Consider the following 13,532-nt stretch of genomic DNA (forward strand, 5'->3'; position numbering starts at 1 on the left):
TTGATTTTTTTTTTTGCTAAAATTTCCTGAGTAATAAATACACTTACCTTAAAGAAAATGAAAAAATTATTTTTTTTTTAAATTCGTTCTATCATACTTTTTCGTATTTATATATGCCTTTACAACTCTCTAGAGTTGTTAAAAGTCCGAAAAAAGTCCATATGTTCGATTTTTTGATGTTTGATTTTTCCAATTTTCGTCGCAATTTTTGTCGATTTTGCGTACCCGGAACATTTGTTGAGCAATAGCTCCGGAACTATCAGAGATAACCCCATGAAGTGTATTATTGTTGAAAAGCTCTTTGAATTATCTATTTTTTTCAAAAAAAATTATTGTTCTCCGACTAATAGTTTTTGAGCAAATTGCAGATAAATTCAAAAATTGGTAAAATTTTAAAAAAATCATAACTAAAAAACTATTGGGAATTTGGCAATTTTTTCGATGCCAATCGATTCCCCGGATCATTTTGCATAGGTTAGGATCAAAACAGTTCCACTTTTTCGAATAGTTTAGTCGTAATTGGGAAAATAAAAAAAATTAAAAAAATGGTCAATTTTAAAAGTGTCTCAGAATCAAATAAAACTTTAAATTTTCATTAGGGATGCCGTCGCAAACTCGCGACAATTTCTCCAATCCTTTGCAAACTTTCCCATTGTGCAGGTGACCCGGAGCGCTCGTGCGCCAGGGCGCTGCAACTCTTCCTGTCCGTCTAATAGATGATGCAGCATTAGAGGAGCTCGTTTTGTCTCTTCTAAATGAGATCATGTTGCAATAAGCGATGTATCAGCGCGCTCGGAGCGCATTTGGGCCATCAGTACTATTAATCAGGTGTATGGTGCAGTTTTGCACTCGTCTACCCATGTTACACGTGATCGATGGGGCCATTACCTGGGACAAGGCTCTTCATGCCGACATTATCACACCGCCAACTCGATTTAACGCCATATTTGCCCAACGCTAATCGCTACGTGGGAACTCGCCGGGTTTTCCGGCAATCGACACGATCTCCGCTCGTGGGCAAATCCAAATTCGAAAACGGAAAATTTGCAAAAATTTATTCACCCCATGTGTTGGCCAACTGTCGTGGCATCTTTTGTCCTGCACACGTTTTCCTGCCTTATCTGCATCTCGGCCCTGGCGAAGGCCAAGGGTATGGACCGGCACGCAACTATTTGCATACACTTATCATTTTTCGAAAGGTTATTAAACTTGAAAATATCAGTGTTTAGTTAAAAAATACAAACACCGTCTCGTAGGATACTGAATATTTTTTATTTAATCAAAGAATTTTATATTTGATTAACCGCAGGTTCAGGGTCGTGGTGCGCCGCACCTTTCCATCGAATTTCCACCACTGGTAAATGTTTGTCGTCGGAATAAATAAATGCAATTTATTGTGAGCAGTGCGGCGCCGATTGATCGTTTCGCGAGAATGCGAGGGTGAAAAGAATAATGAACTTGATGGAAATTGTGGGCTTTTAAATTGCGGGAAATTGTATTGACTTAACCTTTATCTATACAAGTGGGAGCAGCAAAATAAATGGTTTATCGAATTTTATTAGTGATCTGGTGTGAGAAAAAGACCTGAATGTACACACCTGCACCCTGCGACGAGATAAGAGCTTTAAATGTAACGGTAACTTATTTAAACAAATTGCGATGCAAACAAAATATTATTACGATTCAGTTGCGAAAAAATCGGAAGTCAACTTTGGAAATGTTAAGGAGGAGATAAGAGTGGTGAAGAAGATAATTTATGTGGGTCAAATTGAGCTTGGTCATGTCTAGTCAAATAGGTATATCCTACTTTGATTAGGTACATTTATTTTATTATTTTATTTGTTCAACTACGAAGTGCATTTTCACCTAACCAAAATTCCCATAGTGGGTACTTGAGATAAGATAACCTCTTCTGAAAATTTTTCGGTCCCTGCCCCTTTAATTCTTTTTCCTTGTTTTATTTTTAGTTTTTCAATTGATTTTTTTCAACGTTTTCACTTTCAGGGCGTCAAAAATAGCTGACTGACGTTTAAGTTAAGATTGCTTTTCGTGCCGTGACTTGAATAATTGACTCGAATTGAATAAAATTTGAAAGGAAAAAGTGTGGGAATAGATTTAGAATGATATTAAGGTTAGTTATCAGTGGACATTTATACTAACAAAAAATGAACCTAAAACTTTTGATTACACATTGACGATTCTGTGTGATTAACTGATTATAATACAGACTGAACCAAAAGTAATGCACAAAATGTACATTTTGTTTATCAAAAAAAATCTTTGAACAGGTCGATTTTATTTTTTAAATGTCCTTTCTGTTAATAAAAAAAATTAAAATTAAAAATTAAAAAAACCAAAAAAATTGTATTGACAATTAACCATAGAGAGCTTTATTGTTTTGTACTTGACTTGTTCTATAAGCGGCACTTTTTTATATATTTCTGTGTATAATTATTACTTAGCATAAAAAGACATGAAAAATATGACACCTAAACAGAAAAAAAATAACAAAAAAAACAATCATCCCTTATAAAATGAATCATCAAGAATCAAAAGATGAAGCTTTTTGTACAATGTGTTTTTAAATGATTCTCATCTAGTTAACTTTGAAATTGGTTGACATGTAAAAAATGTGCCGCTCTGTTTAATTGAGTTCTCTGTCAATAAATGTCAAAACTGTGAGTTGTGACATTTATAAATTGTCAATTGATTTCTTTTAAAAATTTCGGTAAAGTCCAACAAAATTTTTACACTGAGCAAAAAATACTTTTATTGTTGAAGCTTATTTCTGAACTGAAGACTTAATAAATGGAGAATAGTAATATTTGGTGTCTAAGTGCCTGTCATTAATTCTATAAAGCGGCAATTCTGATTTTGCATGGGAAATTCACAGACGACTAGATGAGAATCATTTAAAAACACATTGTATAACATCTTCTGTAACTTTTATAACTTTTTCAATTTATTTCATACTTACCAGAAAGGTAAAAATGCGTGTTGTCTAAAATCCTTATAAAAAATGTCAGTCGTTATTTAAAAAAATTAAAAATGACGATATAAAAAATAAAATCGACCGGTTTGATATTAAAAAAAATATGGCATTTTGCTCAGAATTCAAATTTTTTCCGTTCTTTATTTCTACATTTGTGATCTCTTTTTTATTTTTCAGTAGTTTGTCTTTTTTTATTTGTACTCGGCGTGAAAAGGTTTCTGGAGTTTATTATGTTCTCTCTAATTATTATTTAGAAGCATTTTATTTGTCCAGGTTTTGTGCTCTCGCTAAAGGTCGTTTTAGTGTCGAAAATAAACCAGATTAGGTAATAATTATGAAATAATCGTGTAATTAGCAGCACAGGTGGAAGGCAAGCGTTCAAAGCCCGTAGATACGAATATAGTAAATCCTCGTTTGCATTAATGGCTGTGGCAGCATTAAGGATGATGGTATGGCCGTAATAATGACTGGCATGACTCACGTTAGTCCATTATAACTCCACACCGTCTACTATCCTGATGTTTATGTGATTATATTTGAATATATAAATTGATTTAGACTTGTATGGGCAGTGTGACCAATTATAAATATGATAGGAGTTATTTACCGGTAGAGCCTTTTCTCTTGTTCCGGTGTAAACATTGTGAAAGGTTTCGCTCGTAAATCGAATGTAAATATTGGCAAACACCCGGAGTGTTCCAGTTGCGTCCCGGACCATCAATCAGCGGCCCATCAGCACGTGATAATTAATCGAACGGGACCGCGGAGAATTAATGGTGGCTCTCGAAGAGACAATACATCAGGCCGATAGCATCTAAGTCGATTTATGCACAATTCATGATTTTTTCCGAGCATTTGAATTGTTAATTCGGGTGCGGGGTCAACGCTTGCTGCCCCGAGCCCGATATTCCACAAAAGGCCGTACAAACGACGAGTTAATAAGTCATAAGCGCAAAGCCGATAAATCTCGGTAAAAGCGCAAATAGCGAAATAGCGACACGGTTATAAGTCAGAATAACTCGCCGAACATTCCTATACATATTAATGAGGCGATTGAATCGATGAAGTTGTAATCATATGCAGATATCGTCTGACACTCTGCAATGTTTATATCACTTTGGATCAAAGACTCCGCAACGCGTCACGCACTTCTTCCTCGTCGTTGACTACAGTGTTTTTAGTCCACCTGCGAGGTCGCGCGACCTCAAGACCTTTATTGTGTCACTCAGCCGCGTTTTCGGGAAGTATGAAAATATTGATGCAATTCCATTGTATGTAAATGGCGATCGCGCACCCATCCGATAGGCATCGGACACGATATGCACCACCAGGACGACGAGCTGCACCGGCTAGGTGCAGCCAGTGCGAGCTTATTGACGGCTTTTGCCACTTTTATCCCATTTCCCAAACGAGAAAAACAACATTGTACAACCAAATAACAACAAGATTAAAATGAAAACAAATGAAAAAAAATCAAGCTCAAATAATAAATAAGATCATGTGCAAATAATCCTAGGGACAATTAAATGTTTGGACGAATACATTTTTGAAAAAAAGACACGCCAAGCTAGTAAATGTTTAAAAAAAACAAGTATAAATTGACGAAATATGTTCGTTTAATTTATAATCTGTTTAATATCTACTTTTAAGCACTTGATTTCTATCTATACCTACATATAAAATTACTTGTCCTGGCTGACTGACTGATCTATTAACGCACAGCCTGAATGGCTAGAAAAAGAAACTTTAAATTTTTACAGTAGGCATCCACTAAAAAAGTATTTTTGGAAAATCATCTTTCAGAAAGTGGCAAAATTGCGCAATATCTCGCAAAAAAATTAGATTAGAAAAATAGGGACACTACCCATGAGTATGATTAACCCTGAAAAAAGTTGGTAACCCGACGCATTTCCTTCGGTAAAGATTTTAAACTTGGTTAAATCATAGCCAAACATTGAAATACGTCTAACCAGGAAATAAATTGGTAACCAAAATATTTTTGGTTTAACCGTCAACTGAAATACCGGGCGTAAGAGAATTACACAACGGAATAGAGAAATATTAAAGTTATTTCCATGAAAATTGGTAGATACATGGGCTTTAGGTGTAAAGTGAAGAAACACGGTTTCAGGATTTTTGAAAAATTAACCCATAAGGCTAAGGGCGTTAAAATTTAAATAAAAAAGAATTGAGTTTAAGTTTTTTACATAGTTGTGCGTTTTGCCAAGAGGCCCAGTACGATTGAGTCAAACAATAAACACAAAAATGTGTTGAAAAACGTGAAAATGATAATAATAATAATAATAATAATAATAATAATAATAATAATAATAATAATAATAACTTTGTTGCCAAATTACAGATGTACGAAAAGAAAAGATAACACACTTTTCCACCAAAATTTTTTCAGCCTATTCTTGACGAAGTTTCGTTCAAAAATAAACGAGATCTAGTGAAACAAGCAAAGTAACAACAGTTTTATTTTATCTTGTGATTTTTGGGCATGTTTTAACAAGATCTTTCAAAATATAAATGAATTCCAGGTTCAAAAACGAACAAAATGCGTTTATAAGTAAAAAACAAATCACTTGTTTCTTCCCTTTAGACAAAAAATAAACATAAATTGAACCAAAATACTTTTATTGCATGAAATATTAAAACAGCCTAGTCCTCAAAACCATCTTGAAATCAGCTTGCGGTGATCGACCAATACATTCGCTTCGAAATTTTTTGTCCATACTTTATCTCTCCCTTTTTATTGGTTGAACACATTGAAAGGGCATGACTCAGATTGGCTTTCGAGTTGACTCCACCCAAGTAAATTCAAGTAATTTAAACAAAACAAAAATATTTGACAAAATAAAATATTTTTGGTCTAACTTCTTTCTTCGGTTCAAGTTCAAGTAAATAATTTTTTTTTTATTTTTTTGCAAATAATGATAATAATAATAATAATAATAATAATAATAATAATAATAATAATAATAATAATAATAATAATAATAATAATAATAGTAATAATACGTTAAAATACAATTTTAAAAATTCTATCTATGAAAATTGGTATTTGAGCTTTCTGTAAAAAATAAAGAAACATGTGTTTCAGGATTTTTGGAAATTACTCCCAGAAAAGGGGTTAAATACTATAGAAGTATGTAAAAATGAGCAAAACTAAGTCAAGTTCATTTTGGATGACGGTTTTGAAGCTCACAATTAAATTATGTGTTCCTACTTTTTATTACTAGTTTTGTTTTATTTTTTGTTTTTCAAAATAGCTGTGGTCAAAAAAAAAACAGGAATAATATCAGCCAACTAATATTTTGGTCAAAAAATCTCCTTTGGCTTTAATGACGATTTTTTAACGAATCTGTGACAAAATTCTGGCAATTTATTGTTCCAAATATGTTCTGTTTTATTTTTCAAATCTTTCAATAAACTCCGAGCAAAATTACTAAGACAATTTTTTATTTTGTGCAAAAAAACACAGTGATATTCAAATCTGGGATATTTGCTAGCCAAGATACAACATTAATTACCAAGTCAATATTTCAAAAATTTTGTGATTTATTTTTAAATCTTTCAATGGCCCCTGAGCAAGATTTCTAAGATATTTTTTTATTTTGTGCCAAAAAAAAACATACGATAATCAAATCTGGGCTATTTGCTGGTCAAGACACAAGATTAATGTCAGAATTACCACATCAATATTTGACAAAAATTTTAATGTGATAAGAAGCATAATTTGTGACTTAATTTTTAGTCAGTGGTAAAAAACATCTTTCCAAAATATATTTGATGGTGTTTACTGTCTTGCCTGTGAACTCAAATTCCCCCAAACCTTTGTATTTTTTAAACAGTTTTTATGAAAGCTCTGTTTGTTTCTTGTTATTTGTTTTCGAGAATTTCAAAATTTCCAAGGCATATCTACATCAAATTAAGCTTCACCATTGACTTTTCTGCAGTATTTGTATGTCCACTACTTATAAATCTCCCTTTTTTTTGAGCGGCATTGAGTGTTTTTTTGTTCCACAGAATTTCCTCTAGAGCACTCCAAAAGAATTATTTTGCCTTTGTTGGCATTGGCACCTCTTTAACTACTTTAATAATTTAAATGGTAAAAGCTCATTTTGGTGTTAAATTTGTTCTCATTTATACATTTAGTTGCCAAGCCAAGTAGGTAAATTTAATTGAGAATCAGCCAAAAATTTACAAAAAACACTTAAAATTATGATAAAGTGTTGTTTCAAAAACACCAGTTTGAAAAATAAAAATACGAGATTTAGTTAGGGACTGAGGGTTTTTACCAAGAGCAGTTTTGACAGCACGGCGATTTAAATTTATGCCCGCCGTTGACAAACCTGGAAACTCAGCGTTGAAAACCATCAATTTCCCATTTTTAGCGCTATATCTGCGGGCATGTGCACCATGCCATAAACGTCCAACTTGTAAAAATTCCCCAAGTCAGAGATTTACGGCCGCATCGATCCGTTTTGTGGAGGTTGTCGGATTTTATCGTCACCGAGCGTCCGATCACTTCATATTTCGTGTGGGTTAATCTCCAGATTATCATCGTAAAAATAATCGAAAAAGAATCCTGTTTAAAGCGAGCCCATTGTCTCGGCCCGACTTCCTCGAGATGATTCAGCACTTTGTTTAATATTTTTGGAAAAAACGTCGGAATAATTGTGATTGCACACCTCCTACACGCTTTTTCCGTTGCAACTTAATCACATTAATTGGTCCGTTTTGAGCGAATCTAAGATAAAGGTCCGCTTTGTGTCTAGGAGTTCGTGACCTCGTGTGTGGCGCATGTTTTATTAATGATCTGTGCACTCATTGTTGGTAGTTAGCCAACAATTTGCTAAAAATGCTCAGCTGAAATGGCCCGCCGTAGAAGGGCGTGCAGCCCTGACCTCGCGAATTATTATTATTTGCTAATGAGGCGTGGGCAGAGGCTCTGAAGACACTTGTGCTGGCGATTTCAGGGCTTTCGGGAAAAATGCCATGAATAATGCAATGGGAAAGGATTGATTAGGATGACTCAGGAGATTTGCATTGTGGGCTCGCAGGTGAATTTCCACCGGCTTTTGGACGCGATTTGACGGCGTGGGAATGGGCTATAACGGCTTAATTGGGACTTGCCACAGATGGCCAAATCTCAAGCAAAACGCTCGTGAAGTTATTTTCGTTTGGAGAAATCAGCTCCAGCGAATCCTTTAAATGCGGCAATAAGGAAACGCACCTCCATTGTAAAATTGTTATTTACCGGTCTTAAAGTCAAAACACGATAAATCAGCTGGGGCATATAAGGCAATCTTCCTGAAATTGTGAACAGACAGAGCTCGAAATAAATTATCGCCGAACAGCGGCTGTGATTGCTCTTAAGCAGTGTGAAGATTATAAAAATGAAATAATTGTGCGGCGTGCTTTTGTTTGATTTCTTCCGGATCGGCCTAATTAATGCAGTGTTTTTCGATCGAGTTGAAAGCTCGCACAATCGTCCATTGTTGTTATTGTTCCACACACAGTGTTCATTTACAAGAATGACTGTGAGATATTGCTTTTTCAAAATTTTACTACCATTTTCTAATTCCACCTGCCTACAATAATGTAAATCCGTCGTGACTCATCGCAATCAATCTTTTGCATTTTGCATTATTCATAATTGACCTTTTTAATGCGCGAATATCTGAATACGCGATTAAGGTTTCTCAAAATTTACAGTTGGAGATATTTGAACGGCGATACGAGATTCGTGACTTTGGACGATAATTTGCGAGCGATTTGATTTTATCAGGGCCATTATTCTAAATAGGCAAACACCCAAATTGAGATAAGTCTGATGGCTCTGTTTCAGGATTTTCAGGTTCACACGATAAATTTTTTCGTGGTGATTCTCTGACACATCAACGAGTTGAAAAAACCACGAGGAAAACTGCGAATTACCGGTGTTTACCTTCTTGTATCACTCAAATTTTGAAAATAAACAATTCGCTAATCACTTAATGTACTCACTTGTCCCAAGTGTCATGAATCATCGACTTTTAACTTGATGTGTAAATTAAACATTGATTGGCAGTTCTTGCGATTCTATCGCTCAAAAAACCGAAACAGGTTTGACTCAGTTTCCCACAAAAGGAGGTTTTGGAAAGACAGACTTGGACTGAATTATTCCACACAGTGCTTTATCACAATATTGTCACAAGCAATGCTTTTGAAATTTAGTCGGTCAGGAACCCAAGTTCTCTGAGTCTGAATAGGTTCTCTTTTATTTCGCAAACATTTTGCCAAAATTACCTTAATTTCGAGCAACATTGCTCGCAGTTTAATTCGTTAATTATTTCAAAAATTAATTCGGCGATTTTAAGAGTTTCCACCGTAAAAATTCTTGAAATAAGTGGGTTTCTAAGTGGATAGACAAACAAGTAAATAAAAAATAAATACAGTATAGCCCAGTTTTCCGAATATCGGCGTGAATTCCACCGGAAATCAGCAGTCTTTCTAATCAATCTTCAATACATTGTCTTGCATGTTCTAAGAGTTTATTTTTATTTAATACCTATTTTTTTTAATTCATAGATAAAAAAAAACGTTTAGCTTTACGAACCATAAATAAATAAATAAATTTGTTTTCAGAATCCCTAAAGTGTTTTTTTCGAGTTTTTTTTTAAACTCGGCAAAATCAAAATTTCCCTGGTTAAAAAGCCTTTGTTATTGCAAAAAGTAAAATATTATAGTTTTAGATACTTGTTCATAAAAAAAAATCAAATGGAAACTTACTTGCCCAAAGGTATAATCAATTACGTTATGATTTTATTATAATTAAATTCCTAGACGTAATTCCAGTAATTCGTTTGCAGTTTCAAAATAATTTAAACATAAAATTGAACTATTTCACGGATTAGTAGCTGGAAAATTGTTACACAAGACATCAGGATCTTGGAATTGTTTGCCAAACTTGAATGAATAATACAGCTAACACAACATTTATTGTTCCTTGCTGTAATTTTTATCGACTTCCCTTAATAAAACGGTTACGGTGTCAAACGAATCAATGTATCTTACCTTATCTGCACCCAAATAAATATTTTATAATTTAAAATAAACACAATAAAATAGTTGCAATATTTTTTTTTAATAAAAAAGCGTACTTTTGTGGATGTGTTTTATTAAATAATAGTATAAAATCTGCAATATAGGTTCAATAAGACTAAGTAAGGCACTATACAATGGCATAAGAATAACGTATTGACTAGAGTATAGAACGCGACTCATCCGAGCCGTCTGTGTATTTACAAAAATATATTAAATTTCTTAACTTACTATATACATGGTAGGAATTACTTTGTACATAACATTTCCAAACTGTCAGTCTTCGAAAAAGGCACTATTTACGAAAATACTGTCAAAAAAAGGAACCTCAAGTCCTGACAGAACTAGTACATCTTCTCCTGGTGCACGCCGCTGCAGCCGCCTTCCGCATGCTTCGTCAGCAGACTCATCCTCGAGAAGGTTTTACTGCAGGTGGGACACGAATACTTCTTCACATCGGAATGTGTCTGAAGATGCGCTCTCAAGTTGGACCGGTCGGCAAACGCCCGATTACAATAAGTGCAAGAGAAGGGTTTCTCGCCCGTGTGCGTCCTAATGTGCCCTTGGAGCAGCCACGGCCTGGAGAAGGCCTTCCCGCAGATGGTGCACTTGCAGGGCAACGTGTGGGTCCTGATGTGCATCTTGAGGGCGCCCAAAGAAACGTAAACTTTCTCACAGAATTTGCAACTGAAGGACTTCTTCGGGCCTTCACCGGCAGCGCAGTGGAACTGACGGTGCTTGGAAAGCCCGGAGAAAGTGGAGTAGCTTTTGCCACAGTCGGGGCACTGGTGGCGCACACCCTGGCGGCGCTTCTCCGACAGGTCCTCGGGGGTGGTGTTGGGGGGCGGCGAAGTCGTCCAAGAACTGGGGCTCAGGGAGGCTTGGTCGAGCTGATAAGGGCGCAAGGCTAGGGGCTGCAGGGGCTGCTGGACGTGGTGGTGCGGCGGCGAGAGCGAGCTTTCGCTGTACGTGGGGCTCATCCCCATGTAGTCCACGAAGGGGTGGTACACTGGAGGGTACAAAGGGGCGACGCTGCGGTGCCAGGTCTGGGGGGCGTATTCCTGGTATGGCAAGATCTCGGTTTTCGGGGGGTAGTAGTGAGGGGACGGCGAGCGCATTGGGGGCGATGGGGGCGGCGAGGTTTTCACTGACGAGTTCGGGGAGACCGGAGATAGGGAGGAAGGCGAGACTGAGGCCAGACGGCCGGTCCGGGACAAATCTTCCGGTTTCGTGCTGAGATTTTCCGGTTCGTCTGTAAGAACAAGCGGGTTAGCAAAAAAACTTTCGTGTGAATTCCGGGTGCAGTACCAGGGATGTCCTCCAGCATTTGCACGGGTCGTTTCTTGAGCGGGCAATGCGAGTAGTTTTTGGCCATGATGGTTCCGGGCATATCCAACATCACTTCACAATAATCCAAGCGAGTCACTGGCACAACACATGAACATTCGAGCGAGTTTGAGTCGATTCTGAGCAAAGCTCGAGTTTTACCTGTCTAATAACCGTTCCCCCACTCCGGGCAAAACAGCTGTATCCACGTGCCGTTCGGCCAATCGCAGCGCGGGCCGTTCCGGACGCCCAATCGACACTCACTTGTCTCCGGGAGGAAGGGGAAGCAGGTGTGCTACTGAATGCGTCTTTGGAGTATTGTTAGCGGCGATTTCTCGATTGTTTTTTTGCAAAATTGCGATTTCGTCATTGATTTTGCAACGTACGCGGTGATTTCAACGGTGGAGCGGGACACGTGCCCGGAGTCCACCGGATTTTGGCACTTGCCGGACTCTAAGTACACAAACACACCTTGCAGCTTCGATATCGATATCCGGCCCTTTATTTGCCCAAATAACAATAAAGCTCTATACCAGAAGAAAATTATTTATTTAAATAAATCCGGTGGGAATCGCTTGCAACTGAATTCTCAGAATCGGACGTAATTACGAGTTAAATTACCGGCTATCGAATGTCAAGGCACCCTCTTTGAGAGGAATTCGAACACCTTTCGGCGACAGATGCGATTTCCGAACAATTATATCAGTTATATTTCCCAAAGTTTACATCTGGTCGCCAGAACTCGATGACGTGCGCTTGAATTTTTAGCAAAGACGTGACTTGAGAAAAGCCGTTGGGACATGTAGGTTCGCTGCATAATTTCCGACAAGTTTTATTATTCTCACAGATGGATCAAGTGCCGAATTTTTCCCACGAAACTGCATTTTGGACGTTTACAATCAGGAAGTCATAGTCGGATTTCAAGCAATTACGATGCTTGTAATTAATTTGAATTTATAATGGAACGGCGTAATTAGTGACGCGTCATTTTCTGATATTTTAGCCTGAATGCGATTAACGGTGCACTCTGAGTGATTGAATTAATTTATTGCACAATTAGGAATTATCCCATTTGATCGACAAGTTATGTGCATGGAATATAAGAAACCGACTACCGATACTGCGTAGGCGGTTGCACTAAATTATTACAGAATGAATTAAAAAAAGCAAAAACCTGCAGCTTAACCCGCTTGTTTCACGTTGTCAATTATCCTGAAAATTTTTATTAAAATCAGTTGATCCGTTTCGCACAAACGCAATTTTCATTTTTTGGGGGTGGAAAATGGAAACAAAAATATTTTCTTCCCTCGGCAGGAGATATTTGGTGAGGCCTAAAGAACTTAACGAAAGCTAAATCATGCGTAGTAATTTTTCTAAAACCAAATTTTGGCTATCACTAGATCGTGGACTGATATATGATGATCAAGTTCGAGTAGATTACATGTAATGTTGAGTACTTCCGTGTTGTTTTGCCCAAATTCGGTTTGAGTGGCTCTCCAAAGTGGCGATAGAAATGAGTTTGAGCATTTCCTATTTGCGCTCGATTTGCGTAATCCGGAGTTACGATTTGTTTGTTTAATTTGACGTGTTTATCGCAGGCTTATTTCAGGTCACCAGGCGTAGTTTTGGCCCTAAGTATGGCGCGATTTATAATTTATTAAAAAAAATGCCCGTAAAGAGTGTAAGGGTCCGTGGTTTATTTGAATGTGGAGCACCTGGCAGCGAAACCAGGTCGGCAAGTTAGAGCACACCTGGTTGAGGCACCCTTGATTTAATAAGTAGTTTTTTATTCGCCGAGACGCAGCGAGATAAAATTTGTCACGGACTCGAATGACCTTTTTCGCCGAAGAGCAAACACTTTGGCCGTTTTCGGACGTTTGTTTATCGGCCGCTAATGGCTGCGACAACAAACGAGAAAAATCGCCAATAAACGTTTTAAATGCGGATCACGATTGATTTCTACAGGGTGAAAGACAGCTCCATTAGTTGGAGGACTTGAAGGAGATTAGCGCCGAGTCGACGAGATACTATTATTGCACCGATTGACATTTGCCAAGACGTAATTGTTTTCATATTTGAAATGTACGACCGGCTACAATAATCGTAAATAATTATTATCGCT

At 37.0% G+C, this 13,532-nt stretch overlaps 2 protein-coding genes across 2 annotated transcripts in view; both read right to left on the minus strand.

Annotated features, from left to right (window-relative positions):
- Positions 1-13,532, minus strand: part of LOC657024 (glutamate receptor ionotropic, kainate 2) — a 318,038-nt gene that overhangs the window by 287,805 nt on the left and 16,701 nt on the right. The window lies entirely within an intron of this gene.
- LOC654928 (escargot) lies at positions 10,180-11,571 on the minus strand. The gene is made up of 2 exons (XM_961369.4): positions 11,393-11,571; positions 10,180-11,336 (listed from the first exon to the last, which is right to left on the minus strand). The coding sequence occupies exons 1-2, from the start codon at positions 11,481-11,483 to the stop codon at positions 10,429-10,431; spliced, it is 999 nt and encodes a 332-aa protein (XP_966462.1). The 5' UTR covers positions 11,484-11,571; the 3' UTR covers positions 10,180-10,428.

The sequence above is a fragment of the Tribolium castaneum genome, chromosome 5, assembly GCF_031307605.1.
Source record: "Tribolium castaneum strain GA2 chromosome 5, icTriCast1.1, whole genome shotgun sequence".
Taxonomy (NCBI): Eukaryota; Metazoa; Arthropoda; class Insecta; order Coleoptera; family Tenebrionidae; genus Tribolium; species Tribolium castaneum.

Coding starts and splice junctions, on each gene's coding strand:
- LOC654928 (XM_961369.4), bottom strand. CDS start 11,483: ATGTTGGATATGCCCGGAACCATCATGGCCAAAAACTACTCGCATTGC. Junction 11,337..11,392: donor AATGCTGGAGGACATCCCTG/GTACTGCACCCG, acceptor TTGTTCTTACAG/ACGAACCGGAAAATCTCAGC.